The sequence below is a fragment of the Condylura cristata genome, unplaced genomic scaffold, assembly GCF_000260355.1.
Source record: "Condylura cristata isolate star-nosed mole 26May11 unplaced genomic scaffold, ConCri1.0 scaffold00014, whole genome shotgun sequence".
NCBI lineage: Eukaryota > Metazoa > Chordata > Mammalia > Eulipotyphla > Talpidae > Condylura > Condylura cristata.
The window spans coordinates 24,069,902-24,093,328 of NW_004567115.1; the positions used below are offsets into that span (position 1 = coordinate 24,069,902).

At 48.2% G+C, this 23,427-nt stretch overlaps 1 protein-coding gene across 6 annotated transcripts in view; it reads right to left on the minus strand.

The window, feature by feature from the left end:
- FGFR1 (fibroblast growth factor receptor 1) overlaps nt 1-23,427 on the minus strand; it is a 47,374-nt gene that overhangs the window by 2,521 nt on the left and 21,426 nt on the right. Inside the window, exons 3-17 of one of the 6 annotated variants that reach the window (XM_004682255.2) lie at nt 13,724-13,990; nt 12,477-12,566; nt 12,040-12,212; nt 10,317-10,440; nt 8,619-8,809; nt 6,596-6,740; nt 4,528-4,724; nt 3,599-3,744; nt 3,259-3,380; nt 2,741-2,851; nt 2,066-2,256; nt 1,288-1,410; nt 995-1,065; nt 259-396; nt 8-113 (exon numbers count right to left, since the gene is read on the minus strand). In XM_004682255.2, coding sequence (XP_004682312.1) covers nt 8-113; nt 259-396; nt 995-1,065; nt 1,288-1,410; nt 2,066-2,256; nt 2,741-2,851; nt 3,259-3,380; nt 3,599-3,744; nt 4,528-4,724; nt 6,596-6,740; nt 8,619-8,809; nt 10,317-10,440; nt 12,040-12,212; nt 12,477-12,566; nt 13,724-13,990 — 2,195 coding nt within the window. Of the gene's footprint in view, nt 1-7; nt 114-258; nt 397-994; nt 1,066-1,287; nt 1,411-2,065; nt 2,257-2,740; nt 2,852-3,258; nt 3,381-3,598; nt 3,745-4,521; nt 4,725-6,595; nt 6,741-8,618; nt 8,810-10,316; nt 10,441-12,039; nt 12,213-12,476; nt 12,567-13,723; nt 13,994-23,427 lie in introns of all 6 variants that reach the window. The other 5 variants (XM_012724844.1, XM_012724845.1, XM_012724846.1 and 2 more) reach the window with 5 other exon arrangements.

The following is a 23,427-nucleotide window of genomic DNA, read 5'->3' on the forward strand; positions in this document are numbered from 1 at the left end:
GTCTCACCTGGTTGGAGGTCAAGGCCACAATGCGGTCCAGGTCTTCTACCAGCTGCTTGAAGGTAGGTCTTTGAGAGGGTACTGCATGCCAACAATCCCGCATCATCATGTACCTGAACCAAGATTGTCAAGTCAGAGGAAGAACCAGGAAGGGCTGCTTGACCTAGCCAGATGCCTTTCTCCCTTTACCTATCAAATTCATTCCTTTCCCCTTTACCCCCAGCTAGTTCCAGACCTCAAATATCTTCTCACGCTTACAGCTCATTGGTGCAGTTACTGGGTTTATCCATTCGATGACCTTCCTTCAGCAGCTTGAAAAGCTCCTCCACAGGCACACCAGGATATGGGGAGCCACCCAGAGTGAAGATTTCCCACAGGAGCACCCCAAAAGACCACCTGTGGATAAGTACAAAGACAGGTAAACCTAGTCCCTCTATTTCCCCTTCACCCACAAGTCAGATACTCATCCTGAACCCACACGCCCCCTTCCAACACAAACACTTAATTCCAGTGCTTGAAAATCCAGTGGACTTTGCTTGAAAATCCAGTGGACTTTCAAGCTCTGGGAATAAAGTAAATATATACATACAATGTCTTGTTTTTTCTCTTCCCAATCGAAGGAGACCCTCATCGATCTGGAGAGGGGTGTAGGGCTCTATTTTTTTTTTTAAAGATTTATTTATTTATTCATACAGAACTGGGATACAGGCCAGAGATGCGGAGGGTGAGAGGCTTCATAGAGACAGAGTGGGGAGCAGAACAGGCAGATCGACGAAGTACACTGCTGAGGGGAGCAGCGGGCGGGTCAGGAGAGGTCTGCCGCGCCATGTGGTCACCTCCGGGGCAGACGGGAGTCGAACTCATGCGGAAGCGGCTTTAGCTTCTCAGTGAAGTGCTTTAACCTGCTACGCCACCAGGGAGGGGTAGGGCTCTATTTTACTGCAAATTCTCTAGTCTTACCCCAAGTGTCCCTGGCAATTGCTTTTGTACTCACACGTCACTCTGGTGGGTATAGATCCGATCAAACAAGGCCTCAGGTGCCATCCACTTCACAGGCAGTCGGCCCTGCAGGGAGCACAGGGGAGAATAGGGATGGCCCAGCAAAAAGTAATGAGGGGACAAGTAGAGGTACAAGGGGGACTGGCCTGGGGGGAGGTACATTTCAGCTTATCCTACCACACTGGTAGGCAACCTGTGCTGGGTTTACAGCAGAGAAAGCCAAAGCAGAGATGGCGGGGCACAGTCCAAGACACAGGACACGTGTCCAGCGGCATCGCCAGCACTTACGTTGGTCGTCTTCTTATAGTAGTCAATGTGGTGAATGTCCCGAGCTAAACCGAAGTCTGCAATCTTCATCACATTGTCCTCTGTCACCAGGACGTTCCTGGCGGCCAGGTCTCGGTGTATGCACTGTGGACAGAGAGGTAGACAAATAATGGAGAGAGGAGGGCCGGTAGCAGATGAGAGGTCGAGAGCTGTGACAAGCACTGGTGCCCAGCTGTCTGAGCCGCAGGCCTCGCCCAGACACACCAGTCCACCTCCAGTTCTAGTTTGCTGCTGAATGTCCCTCTCCCCCACTTCAAGCCTGACTACTCAAACACCTCTGGTTCCAAGGCCTCACAATCACTATAGCAAACCCTTCCTATCTGCCTCTTCTCCTAGTTTTCCCAATGCCCGGATTCATCGCCAAAAAAGGTTGAAGCCTTGTGCTAACACAGAGGTGTGTGCTCTGAAATCCCATCTCCCAGATGTGGCACAGCCATACTAGGCTGGGGTTCCAGCAAAGCCATCTGTACCTAACTCTCACATGACTTCATTTTATGCCCAGATCCACTCTAAAACAGAGGTCTTAGCATTCTTACTTTATATTTAAGATAGTAAATAGCTACCCCCAAGGTTATATTGTCTCTCCTAACTCTTAGGTCCCCAGGATGCCTAATTCAGCACAGACAGGCCTATCCAACACATCTACAATTCCCCCAGTGGAGTCAGTCACAAGCTGGAGTATGACTGAGGGCTGTGTTCCCACCCCGACTTCACCCAGAGGAGCTGGCAGGTGCCATACCTTCTTGGAGGCAAGATATTCCATGCCCCGGGCCACTTGATAGGCGCAGGAAACCAGGTCTTTGGAAGAGAGCTGCTCCTCCGGGTTGTGGCTGGGGTTGTAACAGTATTCTAACCCAGGAGGCCTCCGGGCCTGCAGGTACTCTCTTAAGTTGCCCTTGGAGGCATATTCCACGATGACATACAAAGGACCTGAGAGCACCAGAGGGAAGGGGCCATCAGGGCAGGCAGGCAGGTAAGCAAATTTACCTTCGCTTCCCGGGCACTCCACCCTCAATGGCACACCATCCAACTATTTCCTATGCAACCCTCCCCTTTAGGGAAGCCAGGAAACTTAGCCCATGACTTAAAGTCAGGGAAATAATTCTTTCTGGCACAGTCCAAAGAGTTCCCAAGCAAAGATGGGAGTAAGAGCTTTAATCTAGACCATGATTACTCTAGACCTGTTCCTATCCACTCACTGTGTGTTAGTCTAGGTACCTGTATTCATGAATTCCAATGGGCCCATTCTGAGAAATACATCCAACTCTGCTTAACAGGCCTCTTTGCAGCCCTCTTCCCTAAGCAGAACTGAGAGATGCCGTGGCATCGAAACCCCAATGTGTGACCTTCTCCCCGACAGACACTGTGAGACCCTTTCCTAGTGGGTCGCAGAGTCAGCCCACTTAGCACCTACCGTCCTGCGTGCAAGCCCCCAGCAGGTTGATGATGTTCTTGTGCTTCCCGATCATCTTCATCATCTCCATTTCTGATATCAGGTCAGACAGGTCTTTCTCTGTGGCATCCGCTTTGCACACAAACCAGAGATGGAGATGAGGTTCATTAACTTTGGAAGAGGGGCTGACAGGAGGACCGCTCAGGAGAGGGTATGCCCAAAGAGCCCCTTCTCTTTAGGACTTGCTTTTCTCCCTGCTTTTTGCAACCAAATTTATTCTCCTTTCTCTCATAAAAGAACCTTTGTTACAATAAACAGTAACCAGTGGGCAGAGGTTAAGGGACAGAAAGTCAGCTCCCACTGGGACCTATAGAAACACCTGACCACAACCCAAGCTGATGTCAAGAAACAAAGTGAGTTTATGGCAATCTCAGGTCCAGAATGCTCCCTCCGCACCCAGGCAATCACAGGTAACAGTGTAGCCGCTGTGGGCATGAAAGGGAAGGAATCACTTTTCCAAGGACAGAAATATCACTTACACTTCAACATCTTCACAGCCACTTTGGTCACACGGTTGGGTTTGTCCTTGTCCAGCCCGATGGCCTCTGCCAATACCACCTGCCCAAAGCAGCCTTCTCCCAAGGGTTTACCTAAAACCAGTCTTTTGGGGGAAACAGAGTGGTAAAGTGCTGAAGTTCAAACTTAAGGCAGGATGCGCCTTCTCTATCTGCCCATATTCCAAATAACTAAGAGCAGAAAGTAGAAATTATTTCAGGAGGTGCCTCATGTGTTTTCACCCCCAGAAGATCTTAATGTACACAACTTCCACCATTATACTAACAAGCAGGGGTCTTTAGAAAGTTGAGTCAGAGTATTAACCTGTCTCGAGGAAGTTCCCAGCGAGGGTCTTCAGGAAGTTCATATTCAGAAACCCCAGCCAGCATGGGGGTTCCACTGGAGGAGAGACGTGAGGGCCGAACCAGCAGAACTCCAGAGTTCATGGATGCACTGGAGTCAGCTGATACCTACAGGAAGAGTGGGGTCACCCTTCTAGCAAGGAGGGGGTGAGGGGTAGTAGCAACAGATTCCTCCAATTACTAGTCAGGGCTTTTCATAGATCACAGAGGTATTTGTATGGTATCGGATCGTCTTCCCCCAGCGCAGGCAGCAGGGTAGAAGACCAAAGGTCTAACATTGACTTATATTCACTACTAACTAGACTTGCTGGGCTTCAATTTATTCATCTTTACCATAGGCAGATCAGAGTCACCTCTTCCAGACTGACACTGTATTACATCTCATTGCAATTTTTATTGTCCAGATCATTTGTGAAAACCTTGCCTCAGATCATGGATTCCTAACTCCCTAAGTACGTTCTGGGATTAGCACATCCCTCTTTTCACACACATTCACCTCTATTCATTTCCTTTGATGAGAAGGTATGGGCACATCAGAGAGAGGGCAGGAACCCCCTCAGGTCTCTTCTGAGTATTCTCTATCTGTTGCCCCTAACTTTCGGCGACAGTTCAAATGTGCAACAACACCAGTGGCACTCAGCCTAATTAGGACTCTCAGCAGATGTGAGTCAGGGTCGGGTGGGACGTGGGTGCTTAGGGGCGAGAACTGCTGGACACTCATCTCTGGAGCACTTAGGTCTGGACATTCCACCAACCCTGACCCAGAAGCCAGAAAGCAAAGCCTGAGTGTAGTTTCGGGACAGTAAGTTGTTAGAAGGCCCTGGAGAAGCCCCTGACACAAGGAAAGAAGGTGATGTGGAGCGTGCAAATCCCCTATCTACTTTCTGTTACCTGTCTGCGCAGAGGGATGCTCTTGGCCAGCTTGTGCACGGCCATCTGGCTGTGGAAGTCGCTCTTCTTGGTGCCGCTCTTCATCTTGTAGATGATGACAGACCCCACCATGCAAGAGATGAGGAAGGCCCCTGTGCAATAGATGATGATCTCCAGGTACAAGGGTGAGGTCATCACTGCAGGTCTCTCTTCCAGGGCTGAGTCAGTGTGAACACAAAGTTAGGAGGCTGTAGGGCCCCAGTCCACTGGGGTCCTAGTTCCATAAGAAATATGTCACCTATCTCCTTTCCTCTGGGAATCTTAGGGCAAGAACCAAGCCAGGTCTGAGCTAGAACTGAGGTTTTGGCATTGAGAAACTAGACATCTGGCGATGGTTGAGGCTTCCTGACCCTGACCTTTTCAAAGAGGCCCATCCCCATGAACTCAGGAATCGCCTTTGCTCAGTTGGACTATTGGCGAGATGGGTACCAAGTACCCTGCAAAGACAGCTGAGAAAAAAGCATCTTGTTCTAGACGCCCTCCTTTGCAGCACCTCAGTGATGCACACACGCCTGGCACGCTGGGACAGATAAACTGCCTGTGCCTTTTGTTCCAATGAGCCCACGAGTGCCTAGAGGCCAGGAAGGTGCCTGGCTCATTTCTGCGACAGCACCTCGCATATAGTGGCACTGAGTGAGGATAAACGAAGGGAGGGCAGAACCAGTTTGCATCCTGACAAAATGTCCCACCTTTTGTCTGTCCCCTGTGGCAGGTCAGACATGTAAATACTAGCCAAACCACAAGTAAAACAGAATGAATTTCCAAACAGGCCCGAACAGCTCTAGATAAAAACTGAAAACTTTTCTTAAGAATTCTACTCATAGGTCCCTAACTCTCTGAACTTAGAAAGGGGGGGTGGTGGGGGGGGTGGCACGGTTTTCTTCTTCTCAACTTTTGTTTAGAATTCACCTTGTTCCCACAGACGCCCATCAGGACAATCCCTCCCACCCTCTTTCCCAAGGCTGCAGCATGCCCTCACAGACACTCCATCCTTGGGACTGTTCTCTTCCTTCCACAGTGCTCCTCTCTCACCCCCCAGCCCCCAAAGACACCAGCCAGCCACAGGGGCAGGCAGCCCGGGGACCTCCCCAGAGAGCCATGAGGTATGCCCCCAGACTGAGCCTGAAGAGAACTTCCCGAGGCCCAACAGGGGACAGCAAAGCTGATAACAAGAAGTGTTTCTGTTTTTTTTTCCCCCTGATGTTGAGAAGATAACTAACTGGGAGCACACGCAGGACAGACAGTGACAATGATAAAAACAGAACGCTTCTCTGCCTCCAACAGAGGTGTTATCAGACCCTGTGAGGCAGGCCGGGCAGAAGGGAGGGAGGGGAAAGAGGAAAGGGCAATGTCAGCAGTCACAAGAACAGCACCGGCCCCGACCTGACCTGCGCACAGCGCTCAGAGCAGCAACACCAGAGCAACACCATGCCCCAGCCCTGCAGTCACCAGCCCACCACCTGACCAGGCTGCAGGCTCCTTCCTTCCTGCCCCCACAAAATCAGTAGCCAAAGGTGACAAATGGGCATCATCAGCCTCTGGGAGACTGGTTGAGATAGGCTTCACTTAAGTAGCTCAAGTTCACACATCCAGGTAGAAGCTCTTCTCCTTCAAAATTGTAAGACTATAGTGTGGAAGGGTGAGTCAGCTTTGTAAAGCTATAAGTTCCTGTTTACAGAGTGGCTACGTTCAGTTAAAGCAGGAGTGGACCAGGCAAGGCTGCTGTGCCCAAGGATGGAAGGAGGCTGCCCTGGACAAGAGCCCAGCTACAGGTTAAATCCAGATCCCATGCATGCATTGCACCGGCCAAGGGGAGAGCCAGACGCAGCTGTACAGGAGGGAGGTCCCCACAGTCCTGCAAAAGGCAGACAGCTCCTGTGTGAGCCAAGTGGATTTCACCCTCAAGGTTGATCAAATTGCTGCAGCTACCTGTCCCAGCTCTGAGTCTCCCCCAACCCGGCAATGCATGCTCCCCCCATGCCCATGGCAAGGGCAGGACATCGAGAGGAGAAAGGAGTACAGTGTATACCTTCCAGAACGGTCAACCATGCAGAGTGATGGGAGAGTCCGATAGAGTTACCCGCCAAGCACGTATACTCCCCCGCGTCCTCAAAGGAGACATTCCTTAAGTGAAGCACCTCCATCTCTTTGTCGGTGGTATTAACTCCGGCCGTCTAGAAGAGACAACGGAAGCAAAATGGACAAGCACAGGGCATGAGACCTCCAAGAGACACAGAGAGAGGGAGGGAGAAAGAGAAGGGGTGGGGGTGGGGGGACCAGGAATGCTCCCCAGCGTTTCCTTTGCAACCACAAACAACAAAAACCACCAGGCAGCGAGACCTGTTAGAGGAAGAGAGTGAGACCCTGAGGGAGGCACTCTGGCAGGCCTGAGACGACGACGCTGGTTATGACCCTTCACCAGATGCTGCAGCCCCTGGCCCATCCAAGCATGCGGGCAGTGGGCAGCATGGAGAAATGGGGCCCGGCGGGAGGGCGGCTGTTTGGTTTCAGGTAAAGAAAGTCAGAGGGCACACACAGGGGGACGGAAGGTGCTACAGTCACACGCACACACAGCCTGCAGACGTGGTCTGAGGGCACGCTTGCCGCTTCTCTCCACCATGTGAGTCTTCAGTCTGCAGAGTCACTCGCAAGGCAGCAAGACTCCCCAGGAGCACACACAGCCAGGGGCCACACGGAAGGCACAGAGGGAGCAGACACCAACACAGTACCAAACCAAACCAGCCTCCCAGGCCGGGCATTTTTCCATGGCTCTGGGCACTAGAGGACAACAGTAGGGTAACAGGGAGAGTTGGGGGCTGGCTCCCCACTTGCTCCAGCAGCTTGGGGCCTAAGTCAAACTCCCAGCACAGGGTCCCCACCATCTCCCCATTACCTTTTGCCACAGGTCTGGTGACAGTGAGCCACGCAGACTGGTTAGCTTCACCAATATAATTGGAAACCTTACACACATATTCCCCGCTCTGGGCCTCTGTCACATTGAACAGGGTCAGCACCTCCGCATCCGAGCTATTAATCCCCGAATGCTGGAACAAACCAACGACACGCCAGTCAGTTGGGCAAACACTGAGATGTGGTTGTACTTTGCTTTTACTTTAAGGCAGGCCCAGGGAGCTAAGGCAAGGGAGGTATTCAGTGGGACTTATTTTCTTGTTAAAAACAAATGGACTCTAAAAGTCCAAAGCATGTAAGTAAAAAATAAACTAAAAAAGAAAAAAAAAATCACGGATCCCACCCCCTGCACCCCCTCAATCAAATGCTGTTTGAGTTAAACCCACTCCTTTGGGATGAAGGTAGCTTGTGAATGGAGATGGTGGCCAAGGCCCACGGCATGGGCCACTTCCTACATAGCAGGGTCGACACCGTTAGCGAAGAGAAGGAATGGCCAGCTAGTCTTTGGGGCAGCCAAGCCAGGGGAGGAGAAGGTCTAACTCTGGGAGCAGGAGATAAACCACTTTCCCAGCTCTGGTTACTTCCTGCTGCAAGATCCACTGGAGAATTAGGTAATTATCTTCCCTGGATTAATGGAGCATTCAGGGACAATGACAGTCTGGGAGTGAGAGGAAAAAGGAAGAAAATGCCATTATTCCTGCTACGACTTAGGATTTACCTGTGGCATTTGCTTTTCCAAGGCTACCTAAGCTATGATCTTCTCATTTGCCCACGTGCCAGAAAGAATGTGACTTACGAAACAAAGCAGAGACTGGGAAATGCTTGCTGCAAAGCTTTTGGTCCTGGGCAATAAAAAAGTATTTCAAAAGTCTTCTTTGAATAGTCAACCCAAAGGCTCAAGCAAAGTCACTCTCAAAGCTCTTTAGAAACCAGCACTGCCTACCACCCCCTAGTCCTCTGTTCCCATCACAGCTTTACTCTGTGACCAGTCACTAGACCTGGGGAGCTGTCTAGCTCCCGAGTTAAAGTGGCACATGTGTCCCAACTGTGGGCACTGACTCTGACCACAGCAACTTGGGTCCTGGGACTTTCTGGTCTGTATCCCAGCACTCAGCCCATGGAGAGACTAGGGTCAAGATTACCTTCAAGATCTGAACATAAGGCAGGTTGTCCGGACCAATCTTACTCCCATTCACCTCAATGTGCTTCAGCCACTGGATGTGGGGCTGTGGGTCACTGTACACCTTACACATGAACTCCACATTGCTGCCCAGGGCCACTGTCTTGTTGGCAGGCAGCCCTGCTTGCAGGATGGGTCGGTGAGGGGACCGCTCTGTGAAGAAAGGCAGAGGAGAGCCCCATCAGACCCTGTCATGGCGTGTTCCTGGCTGGTATACTGACAGAGGCTGTGCATCTCTGCCTATTTACACCCTGAAAGAACACGTCAGGCAAACTGGTGACGGAGGTGAGGAACTTTAGAAATTACTAGAAATAGCCAAGATGTTCAGGGTAGGGACAAAAGTGTCTTTTGAACTCTCCCAAATACCTGGGAACTTTAAAGCTGTGTCTCTGTCCATACCATTCCTGTGCCATCAGCATCCTGATGAGTCCAGCCCTCTCTGCTCTCCAAAGATCACCAAAGAGAAGTGTACTCCCAGAGACTCAACTAATGATGGCAGTGTACCTATCAGAGCCTCTACTGAGCCCCAAACCCATAACCTTAAGCTGGGGTAAAACACCTTTCCCTCAGGGCCAAGGTGACTGGGAACCTTCTTCCCAAAGCAATGCATACATATTCACATGCCTAAGGTTTCTCTTTCCTTAATGAGAAGCCTGTAACCCACTCTTGGACTTTAGCACAGCCTATCCCTACTTCTCCTTGACCAGGATCATAGTTACTAAAATGCCTGCTATTCAAAGTGCAGTCCAGCACCACTGAGGAGACTGTTGGGAATGCTGTATCTTAAACCCTCCCCCAGGCCTCCTGGAGCACAAGCTTCTTTTTGGACTGTATCCTCAAAACCAAGACAGAACGCTAGCTGTGAAACTCACCTTAGGATCTCCAGAGAATGAGATTCAGAACCTCCGGGAGAAATAGGTGGCGATGACAGCACCCAGAGCAGAATGTTCTCCCTAATATCTTGTAGGATGCCCTGGAGTCGCATGGGTCTGAGTTCTCACTAATTAGATGTCTAGCCTAGTTTGCTCTTCTCATTAATTAGATGTCTTTGAACCTTAGTTTGCTCTTCTGTACAGTGGGAACAACACTGCCCACCTTGCAGGGGTGCCATGAGAATGGCACGTGATCTGTTTAAAATATCTAGCATATTGCTGATTCTCAGGAACCAACAATGACTTTTTAAAAAAAAAAAGATTTATTTATTTTATTTTTTGATGCATACAAGAAGAACTGGGGTCTGGGGCAGGGGCAGTGAGAGGATTCACCAGAGACAGAGTGGGGAATGGGAACAGGTGGATCTACTAAAATACACTGCTGAGGAGAGCAGAGGGTGAGACAGGAGAGGTCTGCTGTGCCATGTGGGTCAGCAACCTGGCCGGGGGTTGAACTCGTGTCACAATGACTGGTGATAGCTTGACAGAGCTGAAACTTTAAGCCCTGCACCATCAGAGAGGTCCCCAATAGCGACTTTTATGCTAAGTTTTACAGTTAAGAAAATTGAGAGTCAAAAGAGCAAACTAATCTGTTTAAAGTGACAGACCTGCCAAGAGCCAACACCGTATGGACTATCCTGATGCAGCTTGGACCATGTGACCATGTTTCAAGCCCCCTTTCTCTCCCCCTCTCAGCAACACACTCCCACGACCATTCGCCTTCTTACCCACAACGTCCAGCTGGTAGGTGTGGTTAATGCTGCCATACTCATTCTCCACAATACAGGTATAGTTGCCCTTATCTGAAGGCACCACAGAGTCCATTATGATGCTCCAGGTGGCATATCGGACCTGAGGAGAACATGCCAAAGGGCTCCACTGAGGGTCTGGAGGAAAATGGAGGAAGAGCCACTTGATGGCATTGGTGCCACGTGGCCCTTACTCTTCAATCAGCACACAGCGCCCACAGCTCATGCCTGAGGCGAACCAGGGTAAGGCATGGGCTGTCCATCCCTGCCTATTTATGCCCTGAAAGAACACGTCAGGCAAGCTGGTGACGAAAGTGAGGAACTTTAGAAATTACCAGAAATAGCCAAGATGTTCAGGGTGGGGACAGAAGTGTCTTTTGAACTCTCCCAAATACCTGGGAACTTTAATAACTGTGTCTCTGTCCATACCATTCCTGTGCCATCAGCATCCTGCTGAGTCCAGCCCTCTCTGCCCTTGACAGCTCATCCCTAAAGACACTCCCTCCAGCCAAATCTCCAGTTAGAATTGTTTCACCTCTGCTTTTTATGTCGGCGCGCGGGGACGTGTGCCCTCCAGGAGACTGGCAATTCTTTATGGGCAAGAGCGCAGTCAGTATTGCCCATAGCACAGTGCCTAGTGTTTGGAGAGGATTTAAAATGCTTCCCTCTATTTCAATGACTTCTGTTTCTCTTAAGATTAAAGAGAAATGTTATGGCTAGGTGAGATGTGAGAGAAAACAGGACACGAAGGATGATCAAAGTCTCCAAAGATTACAATGAAGATCAGATCATCTTTCTAGAAATGCAAGTTGGCAAAAGGACACAAATAATTTATACAACAGGAAATGGAAATCACGTATTAACATATGAAAACTCTAAGTTCATTAATAAGCATGAGAGAACAATGAGATACTTGCATCCAGGAAATCTGTTGGCAGAATATAGTGATCTTGCCATCCTCAGACCTAGTTATGGGAGGGTAAATTAATTTTCCCTTTTAAGGAAGTAATTGTTATCACAATAACATAAAATCACACCCCCAACTCATTATCCACATTGTCTGTCCTTCATTTGAGCAATTGCCACAGTAAAATTTCATGTTCTTCTGCTGTACTTTGAACCATCTATTGCCTAGTACATTTTCTGGAAAGACATGTGTTTAAGAAATGGTCACGTAATGAATGAATGAATGAATGAATGAATGAATGAATGAATGAATGAATGAATGAATGAAATTTCCTAATGACCAGGAAAATACTTAGTAATCAGGTAATTTGCAGCAAGGGCTTAAAATGCTTATACTTGGAATGAACAATTTCACTTCCAGCAATCTGTCCTAAGGAAAAACATTTAAAGATGCTGATAAAGATTTAAGCACAAAGATATTCCTTATAACATTATTTAAATAGCAAAAATCCAGAAAATAACTAGAAGTACATAATAGTTCAATAAATTATGGTATAGTAAAACAGTCGAATATTATGTGGCCATGAAAAATTTCAAACACAAGGTAAAAAGCTCAGGCAACAATGATAACAAACAACAAGGGAATCATATAAACATAATATGATCAACTATGTAAAAACCATATACATTTAAAAAAAGATTGAAAATTTTTCACTTCATTTATATTTCATATTTGAAAATTTTCTATCAGTTTCTCCAGTTCTTCTTACTCTAACTTCTGTATACACATGCCTACCTTGTAGCCTCCAATCCTGTGGTCAGGTTTGAATTCCTTGCCATTTTTCAACCAGCGAAGGGTGGGATTAGGAGTCCCACTAGATGGGCATTTGAACTTCACCGTCTTGGCAGCTGGCACTGCATGTAATTTCTTTTCCATCTTTTCTGGTGACGTCCAGTACGGTGCCACGGCTGCCCACGGAAAGCCAGGGAAGGCAGGGAAGCTGGTTAGGCTCAGGAACAAGGGGCCTAGGCCAGCACCTGGAAGGGCCCCACCTGCCTGCCTAATACCTGAAAATAACGAATGCCTAGGGGGCCAACTATCATGAACCCACATGGCTTTTCCTCTTACTTTCCAACCAACCAACCAACCAACCAACCAACCAAGTTTCCCCTGTGCCACCCAATCCCAACGCTCAGTGCCAAAGGGCAGTAATGTAGGAAACAGTGTCTCACGCATACGGTTTGGTTTGGTGTTATCTGTCTCTTTCTCCTCTGAAGAGGAGTCATCATCGTCATCGTCGTCCTCTGAGGAAGGGAGGGCATCTATGGAGAGGACAAAGGGGCAGTGAGGTCCCTCCAAGGGACAGGGGGCTCTCTTGATTTCTATCACTCAACAGCCACTCCAGGGGGGCCAATACTGTTACAGAACAGACACTGCCCCCCATACCTACTCTCCCCCAGTGACTCTCTCCAAAGGTTTCCTTAATTCATGGTAGGCTCCGGAAAGGCTGGGTTTCAGAACTAGTACCCAGGGAACTGATCCTCCTTTAGAATACCAACCATCAGGAAATCCAGACAGATCTAGGCACACTGCAGCCAGAAACAACTTCCAAAGCCATGAGCTGAACAACCTACAGTTAGAATTTTTCTAGCACGCGTCTGCTAAGGTTTGGGAGCTACCCTTCACCTGAGCAGACAGGCAGCCCACCACACAATCCACAGCTGCCAACACTTCTCCCCAACAAATATCCACCCCTTTTAAGAGGCCTGACACACATGTGGTCACCAATCAGGGTTCAGATCAGATCTTCCCTCAGTCCTTCCTAGGGTTTTTAGGGTCTAGAGGAGGGAAATGAGAGAGGTAGTTCCCTCAGTTTGGGGCAGGTGTTAAATGATGCCCAGTAGGGAGGAGGTGTCAAGTCTAAAACCTGGGATGCACACATGGCAGCTCTCCTTCATTTAATCTTAGTTTTGTGAGCAGCATTTTAGAAGTGGCAGCTTCCCCTAGCTCTGGAAGCGAGAGGACAGATGTTTTCCATAAAGCCTGGGCTCCTGCGGTGCACCTGGATCCTTACCTATCACAGAAGGGACCTCACCGTGTTATTTTCGGGCTCTGATCACTAAGCCGAGTACCAAGTCCAAATGGGAAGGGCATGACAGGATGGAGCCCTACATAGCACCCCAGAGATCTGGGCAAGCTGTGGTGGAGAAATCACAGTGCTTTACTGCCACCCCCCCAAGTATCTATCGGCAACCACCTTTGAGGCAGACCTGCGAAGGCCCAGATGGTCTGGGGTCCACACCACTGGTTCCCCCTCTGAAAGCTAAGCTGGCAGGGAGCAATGTTAGTGGGCAGCAGTTTCTGAAGCAGAGTGGGGGCAGATCATGGAGGGGGAGGAGGTTCCCCTCCCCCTGAAACTAGCAGAGAGGGTTGGAGGGGTAGGTCCAGGACGGGGTGAGGGCAGGGCTTTGCTACCAACCTGAAACATTGACGGAGAAGTAGGTGGTGTCACTGCCCGAGGGGCTGCTGGTCACGCAAGCGTAGAGGCCGGAGTCGGCAGGCACGGAATCCCGCACCTCCACCTCCTCCCCTGTGATGCGGGTACGGTTGCTTTCCACCAGCTGTACCCCGTCCCGCAGCCAGTTGATGCTCTGGACATCTTCCCGCAGCCGACAGCGAAGCTGCAGCAGGTCACCAGGGTGGACCAGGAAGGACTCCACTTCCACAGGGGCTCCCCAGGGCTGGGCTGCTGCCACCCACAGGGGCCAGGAAGAGGAACCAAGGGATGGGAGAGGAAGAAAGAGAGGGAAGGAGGGGAGAGATAAAGGAATTTATGCTAGCCGCACTGAGCTACCACATCCCAGGAGGCTACAGAGCTGGGGAGGGAAGAACTGAAATATGGGTCAGTTGAAAGTGACCACTATCTGGGACACCCCCCCCCCCAAATCTTCTCTACTTCGCTCCTCCAAAGGTCAAAGGAAGAAAAAGGCAAAGTTAGGAAGCAGCTGCAGCAGCATTAAGCGGTTCGAGTTTCATTTCCTTCCGTCATGGGAAGGCGGGGAAGGCTGGCCCTCCCCAACAACTTCTCTGTGTCCAGAGTGTCCCCACCCCACACACTCAGCTTGTTGCCAAAAATGGCCACTTTCCAGTAGAACACCCCGTTTCCTTCTGGTTAGGTCAGTCTTACCCCTTCTCTTAGAACAGCTGAACAAACCCAACCCCAAAAGTCCAACAAAACCCAACCAAAGGAAAAAAAGCAAATTGGCAAAGAAAACCCCTGGGTCAAAGCCTGGGGGGGGGGGCGTTATCTGGCCCCCATGAGTCAGATCCATAAGATGTATAGAGGGAGGCAGCCCAAGGAGAGGTCAACTCAGGGGAACCTCTAGCGAACAGGTGTGGACCAGCGGCCTGGGAGCCTTTGACTATATTAGGACTATATTGTAGCAGCTGCCACAAACCCACACTTGCTCTGGCAGCATAAGCTGCTGCACACAAAGCTTCTTTCTCCTCATCACAAGGCAGGGTCCCCCTCTCAAGTTCCCCACCTTCTCTCCTGGACACACAACCTCCGTCCTCAGACCCAGTGGTCCCTGGCTCACAAGACCTGATGCGACCCAACCCCACACCCATGCTCTCCTCACCAGCTCCGCTCTGCTGTTCACAAGAAGTACCTAAACTGGACACCCCGAAGGGGCTGTCTCCCTCTTTACTCACAAGGGGACTGCAGTTTCTATGTCTTTTCAGTACATTCAAAAGTGCTCTAGGCATCGTCAGCCACTGCCCTACCCTCAACAGAACGATGAGCTTGTTTAGCTCATAACCACCTCCTGACTTCTGGGCCTGATTTCACCTCAACTGCTCACCAGAAGCTCACCTGGTACTCCCTGTAGGTCCCTGATATATGAGACTCTGAAATATATATGTTCTAGAAGGTAGCAGTCCCCTCGTCCTGCAGTGTCCATCAGAATGCACTCTCACCACCCACCCACTGCAGGGAAGTCTCCAATCTCAAATGCACCGAGGGTGGGCACATGTCATATTTACCTTCAAATCTCCAGCACCTAGAACAGTACCTAGTCCACAAGAGTTACCCAATAAAAGCTTGCTGAATAATGATACTCACATGTACAATCACACTGCCTCTTCTTTGTCTCCCTTGTGAACCCCCTGTTCTCCCTCACCACCTACCAATTCCACAAACTCTTTTTGAAGAATTCAATAGGTTTCTACTAGAAATGGTGTCCCGGGCAGAGGAAGGCACCAAGGTACCAAGGACTAACAGTTTTCTTCAGAGAAGTGTTAATGAAGGCTAGAGATGTTGGCCCTGTGACCCAAGGGCTCCACTGTCAATGCTGGGTAAATACTGAGTCATCAAAAAGGGGGTGCTGTTGTAAAAGGGTTTAGCAAACAGCAGACTAGCATTCATTTATGTTTGTGAATTGGGTCAAGAGAAACACCACAAAGGTGAGTTGACCACACAAGTCATCAAAAATAAGTTTTTGTGGGTCTTAAAGAAAAGTTATTCTTTCCATTTTTAATATCTGTGGTTGTGCCCAAAGAAGGTGGAACAAAAAGCAGTTCAGATTTGAGCCTTAAGGAAAATAGCAGACACTCCTATTGATCAAATCTCATTTCCCTCCCATGACCTCACTGATTAAATATTTTGCAGCTCGTGATCTGTACCAGCCATTGGTCAAACAGTAAATACAAATTCTTAGCCTCTGGCATCACACAGCTCATTTCAACAGGTCTTAGAGACAAAAAGTCGTGGCAGGAGAAGTTGGGCATTTCCCCAAGAGATAACAGCTGAGACCAGTTCCTGCTACTTCTAGCTTGGATCCAAAACTTCTCACCCATTCCAACTAGACCTTCCAATGAAACCTCCATGAGTTGTTAGAAAGCTCAAGAACCTTGTTTACTCCCCTCGTCCTTGATGCTCCACGTTTGGTGTTCTTTGTCCCATTATTCTCCTGTCCAAGATCCAGCACTGTGTATAGAAAAAAATCTACAGTCCTGCTTGGCTGTTTAGGCTTCTCATGATCTCTGCCTAGCTCTCTATGCTGCCTTTTTCTCCCTATCTTCCTTCCAAATCTGGCTATTCGCTGCATCAACTGAACCCCCCTCTCCCCCTTGCTCCCCAACATGCACACAGCAAAGCTTATTTCTGTCCAAGACTGTTTGGACCTTTCTTCTAGAGTCCTTATAACCCAGGACTATTCAAAGTACATCATGAAAAATGTCCAGGAAACCTCTGTTTGCACCAGTGTTTCTATGCTTTCCAAATTTTCTGTAAAGCTGAGTCTGGACCACACAAATTCATACTCAAATTCACCTTCTTGGATTACTTCAACATCTTTATTAAGATATAATTCATATGCCATAAATCCACTCATTTAAGTGTACATTTCAATGAATTTTAGGTATACTCAAAATTAGGTATACTCATAACCTCATATCAGAATTTTTTTTACCCCAAAAAGAAACACTGTGCCCTCCACAATCCATCTTCAGGCTAGACAAACCACTTTCTGTCTCCATAGATTTGCCTACACTGAACACGTCACATCGATGGAATTCAATGATCACAACCTTTTATAACTGGCTTCTTTCACTTAATATGTTTTCAAGGCTTTTTCCACACTATAGCACCTATCAGTACTTCATTTCTTTTAACTCTCAGATAGTATTTCATTGTATGGATGTATCACATTTTATTTATCCAGTCATCAGTTGGTTTTAAACTGTCAAAAGTATTCCTATCTTGCCTCTCTCCTAAAAAATGGCAAGTGACTCAGTACAGAATTAAGCTATTGTAATTTTCCCACAGCACATAATAATGTCAGAAACAGAAAATACTCAATAGGTCTTCAACTGAATTTATCATCTGGCAAAGATTTATTTTTAGGGGAACGAAAAAAAAAAAAGATCAACCTTCAGATCTTGGGTTATAGTGGATTTTCTCATGGCCAGTAGTATCCTTGGATGTATCAGATCTCCATTTACAAAGCAAGGATAATGCCACTTTCTTCTGGGAGGTGATAGAAAGGAAACCAACCTGTTGCAGGCTTACTGTACTCTGCCCTTTGGCATCAGTCGTGAATAGCAGTCCTAACCTTGGGAAATCCTATGTAAGGTAGCAGATTCACGAACATTACTACTCACGAAAAGCCTAGAACTATCAAGTTACCATTCTCCATTCCTATGAGGACAATGGAAAGACCCTTGCGTCGGTGCATCTGTCTTCTTTGAGGTGGTCTTTCTCTGGACACGGGCAACAGACTAGGGCTATATTTGTTTAGTGTTAGTTAAGAAAGGAGCTGAGACCTTATTGGGGTTGGCCATGAAAGATGAAAAAAGAAAACCAGTTCACGGCTTAGCCACTTGAAACCAATGGTCGAACTCTTGGAGAACCTGATTTAATTGGAATGGGATGCTGTGAGGGAAGTAACAGACCAAAACACTGGCTTTTGCATCTTGTTTCCTAAGAGATGAAGTGAAGAATGAGGTTGAAGGATATTTGGTATCTGGGTTCCATGGAGACCTAGCCTGAGGCTGAAAATGTTTGGCTGCAAGTCAAATTACCAGGTTTTTCTCTTAGCTGCTCTAGGTGCAATGTGTTCAAAGTGTTTTGTGGAAAAAAGGTGCACTGTGCACGATGCCCCCAACACAGAATCAACATCAGGAACAGGGAAGTCGGGGTGAAGGTTAGGATTGACTTGAACATCCTTAGAGGGTTAAGGCCACCACAGCTTGAACAAAAATCCAGGAAACAAGAGAGGACAAAGGTTCTTGCTCAGCTGCCTGAATCCAATGCTGAGGAGGTACCAGCTCTCAGGCAGGTCCTGGGACAGGTGACAGGAGAACTGTGGACAGCCTAGCAGGTTGGATCCCATATTCCTGTCAGTGGAAGTGGGCAAAATTCTCATGCCACTTACCAATCTCCTCCTGCCTCACTAAAGGAGCTTCTCTATCCTCTCAGGGCACACAAGGAGGTCTGGGTTGCTTTTCAGTAGTACTCAAGAAAGCAGCTAGAAAGAACAGAATGGTGAGGGGCTATTTATCTGGGTTTCAAGAAGCACACTTAATGTTAATGGAGCCCTAAAGAATCTCTCCCCTTTCCTACTTTCCTCCAAAATACCAAGGCTTTGTATATATTCCCCACCTGGTCAAAAGGGCGCAGACTTTGCTCATGGCAGGTCTGTTCAGAAACCTGCCAGTCATCCAGCACGTGGGTCTGCCCTGTGCACATCAGACCAGACCCGGGTTCTTGATTCTGAATCTGTGTCTTCCACCGGTTTCTGGCATTGTAAAGGAAGGGGAATGGAGTCTGGAGGAAAAACCCCATCCGTCCACCCCCTGTTGTTCCCAAAAGTCCAAGGAGAAGAGAGGGAACTTCTTTTTAAAATAGCTATAATGAGGTACTTCTACGCAAGGAGAAATGGATTAGGAGCAGAAGACCTATGTCTTGCTCTAACCAGGGTGATAAGATTTATACTACTCCTTGACATGTAGAAAACACTTTGTATTGCAACATGAGGCAACAGAAAAGAGTAAGAATCCAGCACAGGCAAGCTAATACTGGCTCTCAGGTTACAGGAAAGTGTCAGTGGTCAGAGCGGACAGTGGTGTTTGCAGCAGAGGTTGAATATGATGGTGGAAAAGTAGGGGGAAGCAAATAAGGAATTTGATTGAAAGTGAAAGTTTTGGTTGTATACCTGCTTGGAATGGAAGATTTACAGTAGAAAAATCGATTTTTTTTTTTAACTTTGTAAGGTAGGGAATAGAACTAAAGAAGCCCAGGGAACACATTTCTCTGTAGAGATGATGAATGCTATGCCACATGAACAGAATGAGTATTTTGAAATATCACTTTATGAGTCCCAGTGCCGAAACAGCTAATGGGTCTGGAAATTGTCCTTTCCCAAGCCCCATAAGTTGAAGAATGACAACATACTTTCATAGTACTCTCAGTTCACCATGTGCCTCCCCATATATTATCTTGGGATCCCTCAACAACTCTGCAAATGGCAGTAGTAACACTGGCCGGTATTTATTCTGCGCTTACCATATCCCATGAACTGAGAGATACTTAACAAAGACAATCATATAATCCCCACATAACCCTGTGAAGTTGATTTACTTAGTCTTACTTTAAGGAGGGGACACTGATGCACAAAATTTTCAGCATTTGTCCAAGATGATCCACCTTGTTAATAAGCAGCAGAGCCAGGATTCAAACCCAGGTAGCTTGGTTCTCTAGAATCCACACACAGCCTCTGGCTGTGAAAGGCAGTCTCTATCTTCACTGTGTTTTTACAATCCTTGATCTCCAGAAGTGACTGAAACCCTCAGTGTTGTTCATTGGTGCTGTCTAACATCAACCCCGTATCTCCTACCTCAAGTTGAACTGACAAGTTGGTTCTCTGGCCTTATTCTTCCTCATTCCCTCAATATCCATAAGCTTCACAAGCATTACCTTATAAGTTAGTGCTTCAATTTGTTTTTTGAGCTATAACTGACATATAGCGCTGTAACAGAGTGGTCCCTAGGGAAAGGGGAGGTTTGAGATTCCCTGCCCCACCCCAAAGAAAGTGGAACTGAGCAGGGAGAGGAATCTGGAGAGGAGACCGAAGAGAAAGGAAGCAGGATGGAGAGTCAGAAGGAGACCCGAGGGAGGGACATGGAGCAGAGACACATGTGAAGAAACTGTGCTTACTTCTTCCTGGTCCTGGACTGGTTGAAACAGATGAGGGTGAGAGACCTTGTGGAGAGGTTCACTATGGCAGTGTTTATCTTGATTTTGATTTTGCTCTTTCCCTCCCAGACCTGTTATTTCTGACCCTTTTCTATGGGTCCCTGACAGAAGGTGATTTAGACTTGTGGCGGGCTTTCACAAATCTTGCTTTTGACCAATCCCTTTTGGGTGGACTTTTACCCACGAGGAGATGTATACCTTTGGGTGTTTGATTTAGAAACTATATTGTCTTCTCTGTATTGCACACTCATTGTATTAAGGCTCCTTTCCATTAAAGTCTTACATATTTTGTCTTGCTGTGGTAGATGGCAGAACCTATTTAGAATAGGCAGATTTGAGGGTTCAGGGGTGCCCCTCTCTCCCTGCCCTGTGACAGTACTAATGTCAGGTGTGTAAAATACATTAATATTGTGTCAAATACATCAGTATTAATCATGAATCATCACATGGTTTGATATTTGTATAGACTGCAAAATGACCACTGTGCATCTAGTTAACATCTGTCATCATACATCATTATAAATTAGCCTTTTTAATAATTTAGTGCATTTAGTTTTTACGTGCAATTTCCTGTCCATGCTCACGTACCACTTAAAGTTGAGATGGTATTGTAATAGGGTGGTCCCTAGGAAAAGGGGAAGTTCCAGGTTCCCTGCCCCTCCCAGGAGGGTGGAGCTGAGAAAAGAAGACCAGGAGTCTGGAGAAGAAGGAAGCAGGATGGAGAGCCAGAAAGAGACCTGGGGAAGCCACGTGGAGCAGAGACTTGTGAAGAAACCGTGCTTATTTCTTGGCCCTGGACTGGTTGAAAGAGATTTGGGTGAGGTGAGAGACCCATGGGGAGGTTGACTATGGCAGCATTTATATTGATTTTGATTGTGCTCTCTTCGTCCCAGATTTGTCTAGCCATTTCTGACCCTTTTCCATGGGTCTCAGCCAGAAGGTGCTTTAGCCTTGTGGTCACAAAAAGGGTCAGCACAGGCTCCAGAAGCTCACACTGCTCAGTCCTGGGCTCCTCACAGACTTTGCTTCATTCATCTCGGCACAGGAGAGAGAGAGGTGCCCCACCAAGGTACTTAGAGCTCTGCTTCAGCCACAGGTGGACAGCCTTGCCTGCCTGCCTGCCTTCCCTGTGTCCTCGATTCAGTTCTGCATCAGTCACCTGATAGCTTCTCCTCACCCCAGCCCCTCACCCTTGATTACTGCTTACAGCTGATGACCTCTGATGACCCCAGCCTGACTCCACTGAGAAGATTAAGAACATTAGGCAAGGGGGCTCTAGCCCACCCCCCCCAACCCCTTCCAGCAGGGCTCCTGATCACACATCCGCAAACTGTCCCAGCTCAAAAGTCCTGACCTCTCCACCTGGGCATTAGGCTTCCCATCCCCTCACACTCTGGGGGAGCTTTCATTTATTTCCTCCCCCACCAGAACCCAAAGCCTCTCGGTGACCTCCCCTCCCCCATCTCAGCTGTCCAATCTCCCTTCAGCCTTCTCAGCCACTTCATGCCCCCCATTGCCCCTTTGATTCTGCTTTCTCCCACCCAATGGACTTCCCATTTCCTAAGATGCCTTTCTCCTCTTATCTTCTCATTTCCCTAAAACTCTTCTGAGACTTCCTCAGCTACTCTTTATCTCAGAGTGCCTTCCCAGAAACTAACACATTTTCAGGGCTTTATCTTGTGCTTATTCATGATGCTTGGCTGTGGGTTGGTCCGTAAGCATCAGGCAGTAAGCATCAAGCATCGCTTTTATCTGCCCTCTAAGGTCAGTTGTAATATCATCTATATTCTATACACCAAAGGGCTTAGGGCCCAACAAAATGCCCGCACCATGTCTCCTCCAGCAACTCCTCTGAAATCCTTCTGATTCTGGACTACTGGGTTAAGAAAATTAGAGGAGAATGTTCCTCTTCGGTAACATGGGGAACTGGTGGTCCAGGAATGTTTACAGTCTTGGCACAAACTCCCCAGAGATAAATGAGGGGGCAATTGTGGGTGGGGGAGGAACTCAGGGTGGCTTTGAAAGCAACTTAAAAGGAACACAGAACAGCACAGCGGGGCTTCAGGAGCCCTCAGCAGAGGGTTTTTATTACGTTATTTTGGCTTTGAAATGGAACTGAAAACTTACTTTAGTCTGGCAAGGCCAGACCAGAGGGGGAAAAACCTCACCGAAATCCCAGGGAACAACTATCATCCAACAAGGGTTGGGGTGTAGAGAGGAAACCCTAAAAATAGGTAATTCCCTGAACTCGTGAGGTCCCCAAGAACTAGGGGAACCTGGTGAAAATGGGGGCACAGGCATGTGTGGTAGGGGAGACAGGAATACCAAATCAATTAGTGGGGCCTGACACCCTGATCCTGCAGCATTCACCAGTTCTCCGAGCCAGGGGATTTGGAGTGTAGGTTTTTTTTTTTAATAGAAAAAGGGAAAGAAGTAAGAAGGAACATTTTGCATGCAAATGGACCACTGCCAGAAGAGGCCATTAAAATGTAAAAACTCCACATTCAGCCTGACAAAACGGTGCAAACTGCTGTGTTTGCCAGAGGGGCAGCAATACAGCTCCCGACAAAGGGCCCAAGGAACAATGGCGGGCTGAATGGCCTCTGTCAGCAGGTCCCCTTGCGCGTTGCCATGGGGACCCCACCAGGGCTTACTAAAGGTATTTCCTGAGGAGAAAGGCAGTGCACACATGCCCAGGCAGCCCGGCTAATCCTGACAGGAAGCCATCGCCATTCAGCAGCCCAGGGGCTTGGAGCTGCAGTTTTGTTTTGTTTTTATTAAAAAAAGATTTTGGTCTTTTGTGTGTCCCACCTCATCACTGTAATTTAGTGCAGAGCCGCCTGAACTGGCCAATGCCGAAGCCAGGTCCCTGTGCCTGCCCCACGACCCCTTAAAGATTGGTCCCCAGAGCCTGAGAAGTTGGAGGCCCTGTCACACAGAAGCCCACTTAGGAGACTCAGGCCGAAAGCACCCTGGGCCCAGAGTTTGTGTAAACCTTTTGACAGATGTTTGGTTGGTAACAAAGCATCAGAGTGGACTCTGGGGTTCAACCCAACCTGCCCCCCACCTCCTCGACCTCCAGTGTTGGCTCTATCTTGGTACCTGCGTCTCCCCCCACCCCCCCAGACTCTAATCTGCACCGTCATCCCCCATCTACCTCCCACCATGGGGAGATCACTCTGGGCTATAATTAAGTGATTAACAAAGGAATGTGCCCAGGAGTTGTTTTAAAAGAAATTTCCTTTCTTCCTCTCTCTAGTAAAAGCTCTCACCTCAATTGTTTGCTGACACACCGCGCGGACTGAGCAGAAAACTCTCATTACATCCATTTTCCAAAGTGATTCCCAGTACGCTGTGCTTCCCCGCCTTTCTACCTTACCAGGAAAAAGTTGCTCAGGGAAAAGGGACGTTCCCTGGCAACATGCAGG